Raw genomic sequence first — 19,948 nt, 5'->3', positions numbered from 1 at the left:
ACAGGGCGCACCTAAGCGGCCAGCACGCTGGGCGGGAGGAGGGGGCAGGGTTTGGGCCTAAGCAGCAGTGCCGCTGGGGAGATTCTCCCGGGTGCACTCACACAGGCAGTAGGAGCTGCCCAGGCACAGATCAGGGTTTGGCTCGAAGTTTCACAAGGCCCGTGGGGGCCTCCTGCGAACGAGGCTCGGGTCCGAGGCGGCCACAGGGTCTGGGGGAAGCTCGTCATGGTCCAGGGAGCAGTGCGTGCTCCTGCCTCATCTACCCCACACTCTGTGAGACACCTTCCCCCAGGGGGCGCCCTCCCCGGCTGGGCACCTGGGGGTCCCTTCCCGGCAGACATCAGAGGAGGAACAGAGCCACTGCCTCCCACCGTGGGGAGGCACCTGCCACCTGCCACCAGGATGCCAACCGGCTAGCTCCACATGCCCCGTCCTGTTCTCCCTAACGTCAGGCTGAAGGACAGGCAGCAAAAAGCACCAGTGTTGGGGACCTGATCTTAGCTCTCCCGTCTGTCCCGCACACACTTAAGGATAAGTCATGAAACAAAGGTTAGAATTAAACGTTAAAAATTAAGGTTATTTTCAGAAAGCTGGAACCACTAAAAAACCACCTCTGTTTCTAGCATCAACCCAGCATGCAGGGCACTGTTGGTAATAAGATCTTCATAATAAATTACCACACAGTGAGAGGCAAGACTTGGTGAAATTTCAGTAGCAAGTATTCTGACTTGGGACCTAATAGCAGAGGGTGTTAAAATTCCAAATGAGGAAGAGAAAAAACTGCTTACCTTTAAAAATTCCAGGAAAGCAGGCTTCGTAGCACACGTTTTCTTGAGGATTGCCACAGCTGTGCTAAAATTATTCACATATTCACTGTAAGCATCCAGCACCATGGATTTAGAAAACTGAAACAGAGGAGAAAATTGAGAAACCTCATTTATGCCTGAAGCCCAAACACTCCCTTTCCCAGGAGACGGTCAAGGATAGAAACCCGCCCTTCAATCTCTCAGTCCCTGTCATGCTTCCACAGGACAAACTTTGTTACAACCATGTGTGATTTCCTTTCCACAGGCAAATGTGAGGAACCACACACCGGGCTGGCTGGGCTTATTTCTGACCCCTGCACCTTCAGGCGTCGCTGCTCAGCACTGTGACAGGTGGGCTTAAGTTAGGAAGACAGGGCGGCAGACACCTGCTTTAAACTCCCACCCATCCTCACCCTGCGGCCCACCTCCAGGGAACAGTGTCCTGCAGCCCGACTGCGGAGGCCGCCCCACCCCAACCCCTGGGAGGGCTCTCGGAGGAGGAAATTGGCCCATCTTGCCTCCCCAGACCTGGGGGTCACCGTCCTGTTTTCCCAAAAGCACAAAGGTTTCAAGAGGCAAACGTGTGCCCCTCGGCTGCTGTCCGATCCCACGTATTCTCCAGGAGGGGCCGCAAGATCCATAAGTGCACATCTGGTGTGATGCCCACAGAGGAATGCTTTCATCTAAGCTATGTATTTGTTTAAAGAGGGTTTTTTCCATTTAAATTAATGTTCCCAAGGTAAATATTTAAGAGGAGGGATAGAGTAAATGTTGACAGTAACACATAAAATAGAAAATGCAGCTATAAAGTGTATGTCCAAAATTTCTTGTTTGTTTTCCATAAAGATCCTTGAAGGGGATTATGCAAATACCTTAGTAAGAACTTTGTTTCCATGTTATGTTCAAAGCACCCTATAATTTATATACTTCATCAAGGCACAGATGGGAATTACACAGAAAAAGGGAAAAGGTTTCCTCTATCATTACAGCATTCACTTAAGCATATGAAACTTTCATGCTTGCATCTCCTTTGGTATCGCCTTAAATTACTGTCTTAAATCAATTAGAGAATTCATTCTGTTTTATCCATGATCTCCCTCATCTAGATAGAAAATTAACGGATACAAAGATGTCGGATCAAAGATAAAAGGACTCAGAACTGCCCACGGGAAACGCAGCTGACAGTTTCCGAGGAGCGACCACCCTTCTGCCCGCACCCCCGGCATCCCGTGTCACAGCGGGGCTGGAAGACGGCATGCGCACAAGGCCTCGGTCAGCGTACGAGTCTGAGGAACACACTGGAGATCTCCCACCAGGCGCCGCCCGCTGTCCCCAGGAAGGGATGGTGCGGTGCGGACGTGGCGGCCCCCGGGCGGGAGGGCGAAGCAGGAAGGCCTGCAGTGCTGCCAGCAAAACGCCTCCCCAGACAGCCCGGCCTCCACGGCCCCGGAGGGCTTGAGGTCTGGAACGTGTCGGACGCTCCCTGCGCCTCCGGGGGGTTTCTCCAGGTCTTCCTGGCAACGTCCTCCTGTGCTTTCCCTGTGGGCCCACAGTGTGGGCACCGGGTGCCAGGCATCCCCACCCGAGGGTGGGTCAGCAGCACGGCCTCCAGGAAGACGTCACTGCCCGTGTGTCGTTACCGAGGCCACGAAGACGTCTCCGATCATCTCCACGGAGTCCCACTCGGCCACGCGGCTGGCCAGCGCCATCTGGAAGAGGCAGTGGCACTGCAGGACCTCCTTGATGCGGTAGAACACCAGCCTGAGCTTCCTCTCGCTCAGCACCCGCGGCTCCATCTCCCACAGCGGCCTCTCGTATTGCTGACAAAGAAACAGGGAGACGGCACAGGCTGTCCTCAGGGAAGACAGAAGAGCACGCACAAATCAGGGAACTTCTGGTGACAATCTCACACAATACCTGGATTTTGCAAATGAGCATTTTATGGTTCATTCACATATGAACATATATATGTAACCAGAGAATATACAGAGAAAAGACTAATATAATATGTACATAGCCCATAACATGACATCAGGTACCTCCAAAATCCTCTGCAGGGCATCTACATAGCTTTTCTCACTGTCCACGATGGAACCCAGGATATATCTTCTCACAACCTGTGGGGAGTTTGGAAATACACAGGTAGGAAACAGAACACAAAGCTTACTTCATTGTTGGTAAATAACAGATAAACTTTACTTTGTTACTAAGTCGAAAAATAAATGTCTTTTATTTTGAAAATAGTAGGTAAATGATCCAAAGGCCTCTAAAACATTTTCAATGGTGCTCTGAGCTAACTAGCATTAGGCACAAAACACACTCCCCCTGCTGCAATGTTCTTATTTTTTAAACCTCAAACCATATACGGTAACTACCGAGAACAAGTCAAACTATAACAAGTAACATAATTTTAACTGCTACCGCCAGTGTCCCATGCTGAGCTACATGAGATTTCACATAAGAATTAAGAAACAGTTCCAGTCTTGATTTAAAGGAAGCTACTAGCAACACTTATGTGGTAACAGTATCATCCCAAAGTTACAGAGAAAAGCTTTGGAAAGGAGGCAGAATGGTTTTTATTACTGTTTGGCTTGGGGGTGGGGACGGCTGGGGGGAGACAGACACACCCACAGGGCTGACAACAGTGCGTTTACACACTGACATAATTTTCTGGGTTTTTCTTTACAACTGGAGTTCGCGCAATACAAACTTCTGGCCCTAAGATGCCTATTACAGGCCAATGACAATTCTCGGCACTCTTGTCGAGGCTAAACATATTTTGGCAAGTTATTTTTGTGAAAAAATAGAAAATGAAGAATAATTTTTCAGCAAGGGTGCCTCTAACCCACACGCACCCCTCTTCCAGGAGACCCCAGCCGAGGGACCACTGGTCACAAAGGCCACGATGCCACCTAGTGGGAAAAGACGGCATCTCCCACAGAGGACTTTCCTCCCATTAAATTCAGGGCAGCCAGGATTCCCAAGACATTGACAAGCATGTTCTCTTTGCAAACAGGACGCCTCAGTTCACAGAACTAAGACAAAAGGCAGCGCCTCCAGGACACTCAAAGTGATGCAGTTTTTTCCTTAAAAAAGGCATAGATGTGCCTGGGATTAAAACACAAGCACGGAGGCCAGCCGTGCGGCTGAGGCCCTGGCACCCTTGCCCAGGCGGACTCCCCAGACACAGACCCTTCATCCCAGAAGGCGTCTGAGACCCCGAGGACCAGCCACTCCCTACACTGGCCGACGGTCAAATCTAGGCCATCCTTCTTCTCAAGATTCAGATTCTCAGACACTTCCTCCTGGTCAGAATGTTTGGGGTCAAAGCTAGGAGTTATGTATGTATTTTAAAGCCCTGAGATGACTCACATATCATGTTAAATGACCTGGAACTGGTGTAAGACAATTTAAAAATACAAAAATTAACTAAACACATCTTTATAGCCCCCGCCTGTCAGTTACATTCAACAAAAGGGCCAGCCTGCCTGGTGCAGACTGGGGGTGGGAGGTTCCCGGCGGTCACCCCTTGAGAACCCCAGGGTCCAGGTGGCAGAGGAGAGTGCAACCCCGAAATGGTCTTTCCTGCCAAAGCCGAGCAAGCAGCCAGGAGAGCCGCCGAGGCCGGCAGCTTCCTCTGCGGCAGGACCAGGACAGCCTCCAGGGCAGAGCAGTGCCCCAGGGCAGATGCCAGGCGTGGGGTGGGGCGCCCGGCCCTTCAGCACCAAGGGCGCTTTTCAAGCAACACAGGGAATATGGGGCCGCCTGCTTCTTCCCCCAGAGGGGGTGGGAGGGAAATGCCTGACAGGCAGCATCTCTGGCTACAGCTATGGGGCCTTATTTCAACTTTGTAAGAAAGAATTTCGGAGCTTTGACACCCCGGTTTCACCTTTGACAAGAAACCCACGGAGAACACACAACTGCCCGTGGGAAAGGTGAGCCTTGTGAATCGCGGTGCTAAGGAAGAGCTGGGCGGGGGACACAGAAACCCTAAGTCTGATACCTGTCTGCAGTCACGGCCCAGCGGCCCCTCTGGGCTCTGACCACACACTGTCACAGGACATGAGCGCACGCAGGACCCCCAGGTCCCTGGGAAGTAACGTGGTGCCCAAAGACATTGCCGCTCACTCACCCACAGCCCCCCGCTGGCCCCAGCTGAGGGCTGGGGTTTGGAACCAGGCTTGCCGATACCTTCCCAAGGCTCTTTCCACATTACAGACCACACCTCGTGGTCACCACCCAGCCCCCCGTGGCCACAACAGACTGGCAGGTGTGTGCCCCTTAAGACCCTCCAGACTGAAAGCACCTGTCCACTCCTGTATCTTAATGGGCCCCCAAAATCCCACTCACTGCTGAGTCTTGGCCTGGACAGCAAAGCCCCTCAGCCACCCTGCTTCCAGCCCAGCACCCCTGCACCCATGGCCTCTCTCCTGTGCTGGCCACTTGCCTCAGAGGCTCTGCTATCACACCTCACCACCAGGATGCCAGCTCTGCAGAGAAGAGGCGCCATGCCCTGGTCACACCGCCTCCCCAGGGACAAGCTGAGCCCGAACAGCAAAGGAACGGGTCCCCTTTAACTGCTGGAGACAGCAGGGCAGGGGCCCGGGGGACGCAGCAGCCAGGGCTGGGGGCAGCAGCTCGTGAGCCGCCGTGTGACCGTCCAAGGAGCCTTCTGCCCGCAGAGCTGCCCTGCGCAGCTGGCCTCAGCTTACCTGCTGCTGGGACAAACCTTCTGGCATTGGGGTCAGGACAGCTTCCGGGTGCCTGCAGTCAACGTCGATAAACAAACTCTGTTCTTCCTCAAGACAGGATCTGTGGTCTTAAGAACAGTCAGGATGCACTAGTCGGCCGTGGAAACGACATGCTGGGCGTCACGGCACAGCAGAGCTGGTGCTCGGGGTCTGTGCTCTATTCCCCTTGTCTCTTTACCACCCAGGAATGACTCAGTGGAAATGTCGACAGACCCAGGAGGGAGTCCTATGCACAGGGGAGCACAGCGCTACTCATATTTGGAATTCTCAACACTAGGAAGTCTGTTAAGGCAGAGGCGTCCTTTGAAGCCTAGACGGCAAAGCAGCAACAGGGTCTATTCATTGCTCATCAGCAGAGGGTTCGTAAGATCCCTTCTTAGCTTAAGTCTGCGGTTCTTGGGGGTCCACAAACGCCTGAGAGACCTAATGCCCTGTGCCTGCAGTCCCTATCGCTGCTCACTAAGAAGGCAGACCACGGGGTTTGGGGAGGGAGGAGAGAGGAGGGGGCACCCAGGCTGGGGCGCCGAGCCATGTGCGCAGGGGAGGGAAGCCATTAGCTGTAAGGGAGGAAACAATTCCTTTATTTTCTGCAGCTGTGTGCACGGCCCTGGAGAGCCCCATGGCCAGGTGTGAGCCTGCGGCAGGAAGGCAGGCTGTGCCACTGGGGGAGGCCCAGGCCACCTGGACCCCCGTGAGCAGGTGACACCCATGGAGGGCCACTGTGCCCTGCCACCCCTGCCACGACAGACCCCACACGGCACGGCCATCTGCGTGCACACCTGGGCACCGACCTGCAGACACGAAGGACTTGGTCCGAATGAAGGAGCGCCCCCTCTTCACAGCCGCCGAGGCCCTCTCAAGCCCATCCTTGGTGCCCTCCTTCGCGGCCCTGACGAGCTTCTGCACCTGCCGAGATGGGGCAGGCGTGAGGCGCAGTCCCACACTGCGCGCCGCTCCCACTCTAAAGGCCACTGTCAGGTCGCTGGGCCCCACAGGGTCCCGATGGGGGAGCCTGTCCTCAGCTGCTGTGCGTGCGTGTGGTTATGGCTGTGGGGGTTTTGGTTCTTAAAAGGGAAAAACACACTAAAACAGAGTCTTCCTGGGCCTGGGGAGGAGCCTCCAACGGCACTTCATCAGTCCTTATTTCAGACCCAAGGAGCTTCGTACAGGGGGGCAGACACTGCAGCCCACCTGCCTGGAGGCTGCCCCAGTTCAGAGGGCAGGTCCCAGGAGGCAGTGCACCACCTCCCCGCGCAGCCACCGACACTCCAGTGCAGGGCTGCAGGGGCCCCTCTGCCAAGCAGACCTCCATCCTCCACAGAGGGTAAGGGTCAGAAACCCCTCTGCCCGCTGGCATGGAGCCAGTCTAGCCACTCACCCTGGCCTCTGGTACTCAGAGCCCCCAGTGACCCTGTGACCCTTGACAATCCTTGTTTTCTGAGAAGCTGGTGCCTGAGAGGCTGACCACCAGGCACCAAGAGAAACCCAGATGGCCTCTCAGGGACAGGCTGGTGTCCTTCCAGAGGGCCTCCCCTCACCACCTGCTGGCGCCTCTCAGTGGCCCGGCCCTGGGAGCACAGCCTGACTCAGACCCCCGGCGACTGCGAGCTTATCACAGCCCTCGGGTGCTGCCCCAGGCTGCCCACCAGGACTGCCACTCAGCAACGAGGACCAGTCTGCCCTGCCCCCCGCCAGGACGCGACACCGGTTCCCCAGGGCTGCAGCACCATTCCGCCTGGCCTGGCTCCGCTGACTGCCATCGGCCACCAGCACCCTGCCAGCATGGCCTCTGGCCCCACTCTGCGCTTGTTAAGCACGGCCTCCAGAGCCCAAGCCTTGCCCAGGCTGCACAGCTGCTCATGGGTCTTCAGCCTGGGCCCGTTCAGGACCCTCCAACAAGCTTGGAGGACTGTGACCACACTGACCCACAGGGAGCCGGCCTGGCTGCAAAGCCCATCTCCCGGGGAAGCCAGAGCACCAGGGCCCCAGACCGGCAGGCCGAGCTCCTGCAGCCAGGCACCTGGCCCTGGATCCCGGCCCAACTACGCCCGCTGCTCCTGCTGTCTGGCTGATCACAGCAGCCCTGAGCTGGCCTCCTCCACACATCTCCCCCGACGGCCGAGCTCTGGGTGGCCCCTGCTGCCTCAGGCTGCCAGCACCATGCCCTGCAAGGGAACTGGCCGGATGCCGAGCTTGGAATAATGACGGGACTCCTAGGGTCTTGCTCCTGCTCTGGAAAACCCGGAGCCCAGAACCCTCCAGAATAAAGCAGGGGACCATCACGGAAGACATTCCTAAGTGAACACTTAAGTGCGTTCGACCCGTAAGAACAGATCGGAAAAACCTCAGACTGCAGCCGCGGTACTTGACAGCCCTTTTAAAACACACCCCAAAGAGACAGCCGTGACTGTGCTCAAATCCAGCAGTTCTCAAACACTGTCGTCTCAGGGGCCCTTTTCTCTGGGAACCATCCTCGGAACCCCAGAAGCCGTCTGCCTGGGTTTTACTGACCTACATTTACTGTATGAGGAGTCAACACTGAGAAAAATTTTGAATATGTTTACCAGTATTCATTGAAGAAAATAATAAACCTACTACGTGCTATCTTAGATAACACATTTACAAAAAATTGCATTTTGCAAAACAAAACAAAAATAGGTGGCATCTTGTGTTTTTGGAAATCTCTTTTGCGCCTGGCTTAGACGCAGCTGGACCCCCACCCAGTCGGCTGTGCGGCCACACGTGATGGAGCCTCTGAAGACCCCTCCGCGGGCCTGAGAGGGCGGGAGGAGGCGGTGGGTGACGGCTCAGCACGAACGTGCCCCTGAGCCCCCCTGGACCTCATTTGAGAACCGCTGTTCTGGTAGAAAGGCCCCTTAGTGGCCTTTACTGTTTCTTTTTAAAGTCTGGTCTGTTCTGAATGAGCGTTCTCCGCGTAGCTGGGCAAAGAGTGAGACACTACCTTCCGGTCGTGTCTCTGCTTTAGCTGCTGAATCTCTACAGCTCCCGCCGCGCTCGCCACCAAGCCCTTCATCTTTCTCTCGTAGCGCTCCTTGAAACGGGCTAGGTCACGCGAGAGCTACAGCGTAAAGAGACACAATCTTCTCACAAAAGCACTCCTTTTTGTTCTCTGGGACAGTCTTACACTGGAACCGCTCAGTGCCTGCAGCCCACACCCTGGGGGGCCCAGAGTCAGCCCGCCAGCTCCAGAGCTGAGCACACAGGGTGACGGCCACCGAGGACAGATGCGACCTCAGAGGGGCCAGGCCGGACACTTGGGGCAAATAAACGCAAAAAGGAACCTGTGCACGATCACCGCTTTACATTGTGATGAAATTGAAATGTCCAAATACATGAAGCATGTGTGAAATCATTCTCTGTGTTGGCACCAGAGCAAAGGCCAGTGGAGCTCAAGGCTGAGCGGGGGGGGTGGCGCAGGCCGGAGGTGGGCAGCATGGGCTGTGTCACGTGGGCACAGCGGTCACCCGCCCATGCGGATGGGGGGACCTGGTAAATCAGTTTCCGTGGCCACAAGCGGCCCAGCTATGCACACGGAGGCCAGAGCCCCGCTAGTGTTTCCCAGGTCACCTGAAGTGGGGACACTTTTAGCAATTTTTGATAAAAATTTGAGACTTTTTTGAGGACTGTCCCACGACTTACGGTGTTTTTCTGGCGGCTTTTAAAATACAACTTCTAAAACTAGAAACCCTGGGACTTCCCACTCCGCGAACACCCAGGGTCCCATCCCCTTGGCACAGGGTGGTGCGGAAGGAGGCAGGCGCGAGCTTGAGGCCTCGTGACTGCCCTGCACCCAGGAGCCGACTCCCGCTGGCCTTTCATCTGCTCCACGTCCCGGGAAAGGCCACTGTGCCAGCTGGCACGCTCACCAGGCTTTCCAGGCACTCTGTCTGGGAGTCTGGGTCCCCGGGGATGGAAGGGAGGCAGCCTCTGTTCAGGGGACCACCGGAATGAGGCCGGTTCGTGTTGTAACCAGACAGGCCCACAGAAACGTGACCTGGCAGCGCTCAGCCACCGTCCCAGCGCCCCTGGCACTGCTCCCACTGACTCGGGCCCCAGCGAACCTCCTTTCACCACTGTAAGCCCAGCATCAGGCGCGGCCGTGGGGAGTCCCAGGACTGGGGCATGGCCCCTCGGCTTGGTCTCTGCTCCAACAGTCCTGGTGATGGCAGAGACCTGAGCCCCTGGGAAAAGCCTGTCATGACCCTGGCAGTCAGCCGCCGACCACAAATGGGAAATTCTTCTTGATCTCATGAAGTGTACAGAATACAGGAACTCTAAGCAAGCCAGGAAAACTCACAGGCCACACATGCACGGAGGGCACAGCCCAAGACCGGCAGCGGGGCACTGGGTGCAGGCAGGGCGGGCTGGGCATTTCTGGGTCTGTCCTCATGCCGAGGTGTTAATGAGGTCACAGTCAGCATCAGTAACGGTGTTGGGCTGGCAGCCTCCGTCTGCATGGCCTGTATCTCGGCCTCACACAGAAGGCGAAGCATGCAGCCACAGCTGCAGACACAGGGCAAATCAACCCTTCTGCAAACAGCCAAGACCCAACAACGGGGTGTGGCACAGCAGGCTGACACTGAGAACTGGAAACCTCATTTGCATGATTTGCCTCAACAAACAGCCCTTAGGTCCCACGTCTGACAGCCACCTATCTGACAATCCACGCTTCCAGTCTCTGAGGTTTCTCCCTGGACCCTCATCTCAGGATGTCTCACACACTCCCCCGAGGAAGGAAGGCCAAAGGCGGTGTAAAGCTGGTGTCCTTTCACACCGTTTAGCAGCACATTCTACCTACAGATCTTCCTGTTCATGCAGAAAATGCTGAAGTTCAAAATACCCCTCAGAGGAAAGCAGGGTGTGCTGAGCGAGGCAGACCTTGTGCATAAGGCGCACAGTCACTGTGCATAAACAAGCAATCAGGGAACGGTCGCTAACTCCCTTAAAACATTCAGGAGTGCGAGCTAGCTGAGGACTCAAGCGATTTTGTTCATAAAAGCACCCTTTCCCACCCCTCGCAGTCACGCTCACCATGAGCATAAGGGCGCCTTCCCTTTGGCCAACATGTTATGCTTCCCTCGAACTATGTGCCAACGTCTTAAGCCACAATTATTTAAGTACTATGTGAATGAAACTGTCCGTTAGCACAAGATAGCCCCCCTTAACAGACCGACGGGACATACTTGCTTTTTGTGGCTGCTGCGCAAGAAGGGCCTGGGGACCCCACCCCCGCACTCCACGTCACTCTGCTCTTCATAGCTCTCGAACTCACTGGAGCTCCACCCGCACTCCAACGAGCTGTTTCCGCCCTCTTCTCCATTCTCCACGTCGTCATAGATCATTTCATCTGAATGCATGAATGCCAATAAGAAATTAAAACACAGGACTCACTAGCTGTGTTTTCCGCATGTTTGCCATTTGACCGTGTCATCGAGAGCTGGAGGCTGCGAGCATGAGGCACGCTGGGAGGAGCACCGGGCGCCTCGGACACCGGGCAGAGCCTCCGTGCGTGGGCAGAGACATGCGGGGCCAAAGAGCTCTTACAAGCCCCCAGCCCCGCCTGCATCACAAGGACCATGGGTCTGTGAGATCCGCCACAATTATACCAGACAATCCGTTGGCCACAGAGAACTTTGAGGAAGCACAATTTCTCTTTAGATAAATGTGATACGAATAGATCAGACAGACGGATGAATAGATGGACGGACAGATGAAACAGATATTCCAATATGAATACAAGTAAAGCTCACTGCCAACAACTGTGCATTTTGCTTTTGTGCTAAAAACAGCCTAATAAAAGTTATAATCTATTAGTATATCTAAATGGCTTCATCACATTAGCCATTTCATGATTAGTGAAGAACACGTTTGTATGTGCCACTAAATACAGTGACAAAGGATCTGCAATTTCCGAGTCATTAGTTCCTGGTCCGTGTTCTCTAACAGGGAAGTAAATGGGGCTCACAGGCACTCCCCTGGCACGCAATGGACAACGCTAAAACAGATTAATATTCTTTTTTCCAAATACATTCAAAGGCCTCCCATCCAGGTGGAGTAATTTGTGATATGCCCTGACTGATGTAAGAACATATGGTAAAGCAAGAAAATACAGATGGATTTTCTATTTTCAATGCTGAGTTGCCAGCAATAAGACTTTTAGAAAATGAAAATGTCATTCTTTAAGCTCCTAAAATATTAGTGTCAGATTTCTATTATTTATTGAACATGTGAGCATAAGCTCTTCGTCTTAGCTGGAGTTTCTTGGAGGTCAATGAGTTGCTAAGAATTTCTGCTTAAACGTTCACTGAAGGGGCTGGGTGGGTAAAGATGCACTTTGGTCCGCAGATACATCTTGTTTCTCTGTTAAATTCATTCCATACACAACCTCAGCTGCTCACTGTAACATCACTGAGCCTTAAACATCTTAAATAATTAAGAATTGATCAAATATATTATTTAGGACAAAGAGCGAGCTTTATACATTTAAGATGATTTAAGGCAAACATTTGCTTTTGCTGGAAATGAGAAATTAGATGAGAACCTGTTGCTTTTAAAATACCTAATATTTAAAATTACCCTTGTACACCTCCACTGAATTCAGATTAATCCTTATAAAACAAGTTCTCCAAACGTTTGGCTAAATGCTCTGAAAAGAAAATGCTGTCTGGGTAAAACCGTGAAATGCTGGGAAATGAGCTCCCTTGCAGAAGCTGTGGGGTCCCGCAGGAGCCCACCGCCACCACCACCTCGGCCGTGGGATCCAGCCTGGCTCAGTGAGCAGCGGGCAGACCCGGCAGCAGCTCAGAGGTCAGGGCCAAGCACCGTCCTGCTGACTCGACCTGCTGTCCCGGGAGACCCTGGTGGCTCCACGCGGCTCGTAGTTCAGAAAGGCACCCTACACGCTGCCGCGTGCCCCCGGCAGGCTTCAAAGGCCCCACGGCTGGCTACCAGACCAGCCACCTCCCCCCTCCAGGGGCCCTTCTGCGCCCAGACCCCTGCCGCTCCCACAGACCAAGGTGGTGCTCCGCTCCCACGTCACTCCATCCCGGGCCAGCCCGCGGGCACCACACAGCAGGCCACCAACGCTCAGCAGCAGGAGCAGGCCACGGTGGCCTGGCAGGCTCTCAGGAGCACAGGAAGGGGATGGCAGGTGTGTGAGCCTCAGTCTGGGGTGTGTCTGTTGGGGGAAGAAGGGCCAGAACCCCCTCCACACACCCGCGTGCCTTTACCCGGAACATGTAACAACAGACCTTCTTATGTCTTGGGGGGCACTGCTGTTCAGGCCCCACAGGAAGCGTGACACGAGGACTGGGAGGCAGTGTGATAGCTGCTGCGGACAGCCGGTGACTGCCTGCACCGGCATCAGGTCCTGTCTCCCTCTGCTCGCGCCCCCACTCAGGTTCCCCCAAGGCCAGTGCGAGGGCACAAGGGACCCCCGTGTTCTAGGCTGCAGCCCTGCAGCCCACCCTCAGCCACGACAGACCCGAACACAGCACCACATGGTGGAGGCCGCACAAAAGGCCATCCGATCACATGCTCTGAAATGGACAGGATGGTGAATTTTACTCAACGTGCACCTTACCACAAAACAAAACGGAAAAAGGGACACAGGTGCAGAGAGCAATATTCACCCCATGGTATCAATGAGACGCTGTGACCCATGAATATACCCTAGGCCGTGCGTGCAGGGCCTTCTGACATGCAGAGGGAAGGTGGCTGACAACCTCCTAAACTCGACAGCAGGTGAAATCCAACCTGGTTCAGAGTCTGAATTTTCTTTTGGCACATCGTCATAAATGGCTTCCTCAGGATCTGGAATAAGAAGGGGGGAACTTTAAGAACCGAGCAGGACCAGCAGAACGCCTTTCCGTCCCCAGGCCCCAGGCCCCCAGGACTCGCAGGGGCAGCTGGTGAGGGTGGACCGTGGTGCCTCCCGGAGCAGAAGCCTTATTTCTATCACAGGACATTTCCTCGGAAGTGAAGGGCAGCAGGCCACCTGTGAAATACGTCCAACAGGGCGTCTCACTGTCCCCAGGCCCATCAGTGCCTTAGTCTGTGTTCAGCTATGGAGCTCTGCATGGCTCTTTCAGAAACATTTTTAGGCATTTAAGTCAATATGTTCCGATATGAAAAAATTAGAGAGGTGCATACAGAGTCTCAGAACTAAAGGGGCAGCTCCACTGGTGAGCTGGTAAAGTGAGCTGACGACTATGTGGTTTGTGCCAGTGGACGTGCAAGTAGGTGCCCGCAAGTGTAAAAATGCTGACTTTTCAGGACGACGTCTCCCAGACTGTACGATGTAGAACCTGTGTCCTATGCACCTGTACCAAGTGTCCTTACAAACGAAGTGGGGGTCCTCCATGGGGAAAGACCCTGGGGAACATACACTGTACTAGGCGGGCGTCAGGGGACTGGCAGGGAAACTCGACGTTCATTTAAGCATTTGGAAGAGCTGATGGCTCGTCTATGGAAGTACAGTGTCTTTCCATACTGAAAACCAGAGGCCACTGGTTACTCGGTGACACAGTGAGAGGTGCGTGAACACAGCCAGACTCCTCTGACCTGGGCCACTGTGCCCTGTTCCCGTCTGCAGGGCAAGTGTGGGGACAGCCCTCATGCTCCAGCTGCCGCCCGGCCCCCACATCCCAGATGCTGGCTTTCTCATAGTAACATTTGCTAGGATGACCACAGGAAGTGCTTCTGCTCCTGGTGGCATGAAGGGCTGCAGTGCACAGAGCCTACTTTCAAACACAGCTGCTCTGTTCCCTGCCACCCACATAGTAAGTGAGCAATGGCAGAAACTCAGGCAAATTTTACTTTGGAATCAAAGTCCTGTCATGAACCTGACTTAACAGGCCCCTAGAGAACTGCACAGTCACACTGAGTTCTCTGCAGGGTCACAGTCAAACCAGAATGAACATTCCAGAAGGTGATGTAATGACAAGATAGCCAAGAAAGTCAATCCTAGAAAACCGCACAGAATCGCCAGTGGGCAACACGGGGTGATCAGAGATGCCATCTTTACTTCCCCTTTAAAAATAAAGAAGAGATAGATGGACCTAAGACAGTCCAGCTTTCTGACCATGTGGGTGCGTCTGCTTGGAGGGTCAGCTTAACCCACTGCCCAGACCCTTCACTGGGGTGCCCAGGAAGGTGTCTCTGGGCGACGGAGCCGTGAGAAAGGACACGCTGTGGCCAACCCAGAGCGCCCTGCTGACTGTGGGCTGGGGTCAAAGTATCAGCCCCCAGATCTGCAGTCACGGCAACAGCTGAAACTTGTCCTGGGAAGAAACCACCCGGGAGTGACCCTGGGCAGAGGCTGAGATGCACCCGCAGGAAGTGGAGTCGGAGCTTCAGGAGCCCAAGAAATTGCCCTGGCAAGCACCTCAGGCCAGTGAACACACTTCACCAGTCCGAGACAGGACTCGGGGTCGGAGAGCTCGGGGCCAGTCTCGGGGGGGCAGTGCGTGGCGTCAGCCCCCTGGGGCACATGTACTCACGCTCCATCCACGCGGTGTTGGCCGGATCCGCAACCCACCGGGCCAGGGCACTGTCCTCTTCGTGGACTCCACCTTCACTTCAAGAAAACACACATGAAGTCAGACCCACAGGGCCCCCGAAACACGGGCTGCAGTGCGTGCGAACCTCCCCCAGGGGCTGCGGCCAGACAGCCTGTGACAAGAGCAGCTTCCGTTGCTTGGAGCTGCTCTGGGCATCTGAGCAGGCACCCGGGAGAGGACGGGTTCAGGGTCCCTGCCATCCCTTCCCCCTTCGCTCCCCTGGGCACCTCCGGCGCCACCCCAACCAGCCTGCAGTGGGATGCTGCCCTGCACCCTGCCTGCTGGCTGGAACCCGGGGGTGCATGTGCCAGACCCGCTGCTTTAGGCAGAGTGAGCCTGGGGGCCTCACGTGCCCAGAGCAGAAGCCCCTGCCGCCCCATGTGGGCAGCGGTGACCCTCCGCCAGCAGGCCTTGACCTGCACATTCTCGTCAACGCACCAGCTCCAACACGTAGCCAAGTTCAGTATTCACTCAGAGCTACAGGCAACACAAACGTGAGGTGCAGCTCGCGCTCCAAAGGCCTGCACCACCTGCCATTTAAACCGGACCTCACTGCAGGTCCATAATGAGGACATGCACGGCCAGGTGGAGAGACTCCGGGAGACCTGCCTTCCCAGGCTCCAAACAGGCCAGTGAGAAAGAGACACGAGACCAGCCCCCAACAGAGCACACAGAGCTCTCAGCGGCAAGGCCTCCATCTCGGCAGGACGGTCCTGGGGCCGGCAGTCTCCGCAGCAGCCGGGTGCTGTCCCGCACACAGGGGGCGTCTGAATGCTCAGAGTGTGAGGTCAGATCAGTACAACATCCGCAGTGTCACCTCTGAGAGGCATAGCCGTGACGAACCGCACATGGCCGGGTGGGGGTCTCTTGTGGCAGGCCGACTGGGGTGCATGTGCAAGGGCAGAGGCTGGATCTAGGGGAAGCCCTAGCAGTAAACGAGATGCCCCGAAACGTCCCTGTGGAGGGTCACTGATTTGGGCTGCACGGTGATGCCACGCCATAGGCCAGAGCCAGCCACAGGTGCAGCGGGCGGCCTCTTTTACTGTCAGCATTATTTTTTGCCAAAAGTGCTAATGAGCAGTGGTATCTGTGAGACTTCAGGGGTCAAGAGCAAAAGTCTTGAAAACCTCCAGATAAAAGGTCCACCACGGACACACTCCACACTTGTGCCTGTGCATAAAACCAGCTCAGTGGGTCCCCGCCCTGAGCCCAGGTGCTCATCAGGCTAAAAAAGGAGTACTTTGCACTTTCTGGTTCTGAAAGTCAATCAAACTGAAATGCCACCCACTTAGGAGGGATACCCTCCCTCCGCAAGGTGACAAGGCCACCACCTCTGCCTGTGGCTCACACACACGATCTCACATGTGAGGCGGGATGAAAGCTGTGCCCTCAACTACCGATGGGTGGCAGGTGACAGGTGAGGGAGGGGACATCTGCACAGACAGAAGAGCTTTAGCAAAGAACGTTCAGGGCAGGGAGGCGAGCCAGGAGGGAGAGGGAGGCTGAGGAGAGTGATACAAAACAGGGTGACATGTCAGATCCGCCTTCTAGGGAAACACACTCACTCAGCGCTTATTCCTGAGAAACTGAAATGACTCCATCCTTCAGCCAAGGGCAGGTCTTGTCGCAGGCGCTCATGGAGCCCTGCTCCCCCCTACTGGGCATCGATCTGTGTGCTTCTGGGCACAGAGCAACGCCCTCTGCCCCACATGCCTGCCATGCCAGGGGCAGATAGTTTCACACTTGCAAAAACCTGGCCAGAATAAACAGGCTTTGACTCAAAATAGGAGACAAAGGACAAAGGAGGATATTATACAGTCACCAAAGGTTCAAGACAGCAGGAAGATGTGACAAATATACCTATACAGACAACTCGCACAGGGCCCAAAACATAGGAGGCGAGGCGGACAGACTGGGAGGACAGACGGGTTTTACGACAACAGGTGAGAATTCAGTACAGCGCTTTCCACATGGGTAAACAACCAGGCAGAAGGTGGGGAGGAGATGGGGGTCGGGGCACCAGACGCGCTCATGCCAGGACACCACACCGCCCAGAGAGCTGAACCATGGGGCTCTTAGAAGAAAACAGCAAGACAGCCTCATGACGTGGGGGGTGCCCATGATTCACTGGGGAAACACAGGCAATTAAAGAAAAAAACATAAACTGGACTTCATCAGAATTAAAGGAATTGTACATCAGAGGTCACTGTCAAAAGAGCAAAAAGAAACTCTGGGAACGGGAGGAAATGCTGGCAAGTGGCCCCTGCCGAGGGACTGCCCCGCTCCCCACCCGCAAACCCCGCGCAGACTGGGTGGAGGCCTCGGAAACGCCTCTGCGGAGACAGACGCAGACCGCAGTCAGCAGGAGGCCACACCGCATGCTCACTAGGATAGGGCTTTAAAAAGGGGGAAATGAGCGTGGTGAGCTCATGGGGGGACTGGAACCCAAGCGCCGCAGTCCAAAGGCAACCAGAGGGGCCCGCGTGCAAAACTGCCCCAAGGGGGGATGTTGAGCGTGGCTGCCACACGAGGAAGCCTGTCCCCTCTCGGTGCGCAGCCAAGGCGACGGGGCCAGGAGGCGGGCCTGCCTGCAAACGTCCCAGCGGCATCATTGGGGTGGCAAGCCCCGCGCCGGGGACACACACACAATGGACAAAATGCGGTGCAACATGCAAGGGAAGGCGTGGCGCTACAGCATGGAAGGGACCTGGCAGCACAACACAGGTGGCATAAGCCTGGCACAAAGGGACAGACACCATGTGGCTGCAATTACATGGTGGCTGCTGCCAGCAACTCCCACACAGGTCACGGGCGAGGCTGCCGGGGTAGCGGGAGGGACCCCCACACAGGGCAGAGCATCTGCTTGGGACGAGGAGATGCTCTCAAAGGGGACAGTGAGGTGGCTGTCTAACACTGTAAACATATTTAATGCCACTGAAGTCTTCACTGAAGGATTCAAACGGCAAATTCTACATTATTTTTGCCACAATTTTAAAGTGAGTAACGTGATATATACCAAAAGCCCTGGGCGTAGGTGGAATGTGCCATATGTGAGCTGTATCTCAATAAGGCTGTTTGAGAACAAAAAATAAACACATCTGCCATGCTAGGCGGTATATGTTCTGAGATCTGGTCAAACCTGGCCTTTGCCTTTGAAGAATCCTCTTTCCAGCAGCAGAAAGGGACATAGGTAATTACAGTGAGAACACAGAGCAATGAATGATGGCACAGGTGTGCACACAGCTCTGCAAGCACAGAGGAAGGAACTTTATGAAACGGAGCATTTAAGTGGGGCTTTGAAGGGTAAGTAGGAGTTGCCTGGTGGGTTGCGATGTTCTGGGCATTCCAAGCAGATGAAAAAGCACTGTGAAGGCAAGTGGCTTGAAAGAAAGGCCTTTCGTCAAATCAGTTTGAGGGATTCTGGATGAAAGCTGGGTGAGACAAAATTAAAAATAACTTCTCCCCCAGCGAAGGACTTGAGAACCCTCTCCGTGCTGAGGGTCACTGAGGTCCCCAAGCAGGAGGCGGGGGGGCCGCGTCTGCAGTGCTGTCCTTGCAGGCTCACACAGAACAACACTGACACCCTGCAGTCCTGGAGTCAGAGGCCAATCGGGGGCGGCTGGAGGGCAGTGTGTGCGGAAGACAGAGAGGCCTGTGGGGACAGAGGCGCTGGACGGGGGTGGGCAGGGGGCGCCTGGACACTGCTGTACCAGCAGAGGGAGGCCGTCGCGTAAAATCAGTAAAGGTACCTGTGTGCTGGAGCCTCAGAACCTACGGGGTCCCGCGGGCCATCCTCTGCCGCCTCCAGCATCTCTGTTAGGAGAAAGAGGCCCCACTGTTCCAAGCTGATGAACATGACCAGGATGCTGACCCTGCCCTCGAGCAGCCTGTTTCCTTCCTTATGAAGGGCAGGTTTCCCTGAGATGATTCACGGACTGAGAGACCCCGTGGGCGCACCTCCCTCCCTGTGGCTCCCCGGAGAACTCAGATGCACCGCTGCGTGTCCAGAAGACCAGCCTTTGATGGGTAGAGGTCAGGAGGGAGGCCCCACCACAGCCTCCAGAACAGCCGCACTAAGTGTCTGGGAGGAGCCGGAAGCTCTCTGGCCACCAGAGGACCACGGTGAGCACACTCAGACATCACAGTCCTTTCCAGAACCATGAGTGTGGCTGCTCCTGGTCCAGGGTCGTGTTCCCGGAGGGGCCTGGGCCAGGGCGTGTGCTCTGGGGCGGCCTGCAGCCCTGGAGGAGGCCCCAGCGCAGCCCAGGCTCAGACCTCCTCATCGAAGGGGCCTGCTTCTCTTTAGAGGGTCCAAAGACAGACACGGACCCACTTGTTCCTGGCAGGTCTGAGGGCTTAGCGTTTATCCCTACAGGGCTTACTGACCGCTCTAGGAAGCACAAAACATCCTAATGGTCTTAAAATAACGCTTACCAATTTTAAATTAAGAATGTTCAGTTATTTTAAAAAGCCAAATTATATGAATATAAGCTAATTGCTTTAAAATTAGTATGTTTTCCATAAGCACAAAATCTCCATAACCTACACGCCCTTATTTTCAGATTGCTCTTTCTCTTTACGGTCACAAAATACAAACAGCATTGTTCACCGCGGCCCACTTCCAGATGACTGCAGATTACGGCAGGAAAACGCACGGGAAATCACAGGCCCTGAAAACCTTCCGTGCTTTCCAAACGTAACTCAGGATTTTCCGAAAAGAGCTTTCCTCATTTGTTACTAATGGGGAAGGAAAGAGCCATCACTGTCATCTCACTGACATCTGCATTCGAGGGGCCCGTGAGCCTCTGAC

General features: G+C 54.9%; 1 protein-coding gene across 7 annotated transcripts in view; it reads right to left on the bottom strand.

Moving 5' to 3' along the window:
• Window positions 1–19,948, bottom strand: part of ARHGEF10 (Rho guanine nucleotide exchange factor 10) — a 79,775-nt gene that overhangs the window by 30,897 nt on the left and 28,930 nt on the right. For 3 of the 7 annotated variants that reach the window (XM_057505043.1, XM_057505044.1, XM_036898262.2), the window contains exons 5-14: window positions 18,888–18,951; window positions 15,079–15,155; window positions 13,334–13,390; window positions 10,762–10,925; window positions 8,520–8,636; window positions 6,349–6,463; window positions 5,519–5,625; window positions 2,846–2,923; window positions 2,447–2,626; window positions 789–905 (exon numbers count right to left, since the gene is read on the bottom strand). In XM_057505043.1, coding sequence (XP_057361026.1) covers window positions 789–905; window positions 2,447–2,626; window positions 2,846–2,923; window positions 5,519–5,625; window positions 6,349–6,463; window positions 8,520–8,636; window positions 10,762–10,925; window positions 13,334–13,390; window positions 15,079–15,155; window positions 18,888–18,951 — 1,076 coding nt within the window. Of the gene's footprint in view, window positions 1–788; window positions 906–2,446; window positions 2,627–2,845; window positions 2,924–5,518; window positions 5,626–6,348; window positions 6,464–8,519; window positions 8,637–10,761; window positions 10,936–13,248; window positions 13,391–15,078; window positions 15,156–18,887; window positions 18,952–19,948 lie in introns of those variants that run through there. The other 4 variants (XM_036898265.2, XM_057505045.1, XM_057505046.1 and 1 more) reach the window with 4 other exon arrangements.

The sequence above is a fragment of the Manis pentadactyla genome, chromosome 7 (genome assembly GCF_030020395.1).
Source record: "Manis pentadactyla isolate mManPen7 chromosome 7, mManPen7.hap1, whole genome shotgun sequence".
NCBI lineage: Eukaryota > Metazoa > Chordata > Mammalia > Pholidota > Manidae > Manis > Manis pentadactyla.
This window is presented reverse-complemented; position numbering and strand designations above follow the sequence as displayed.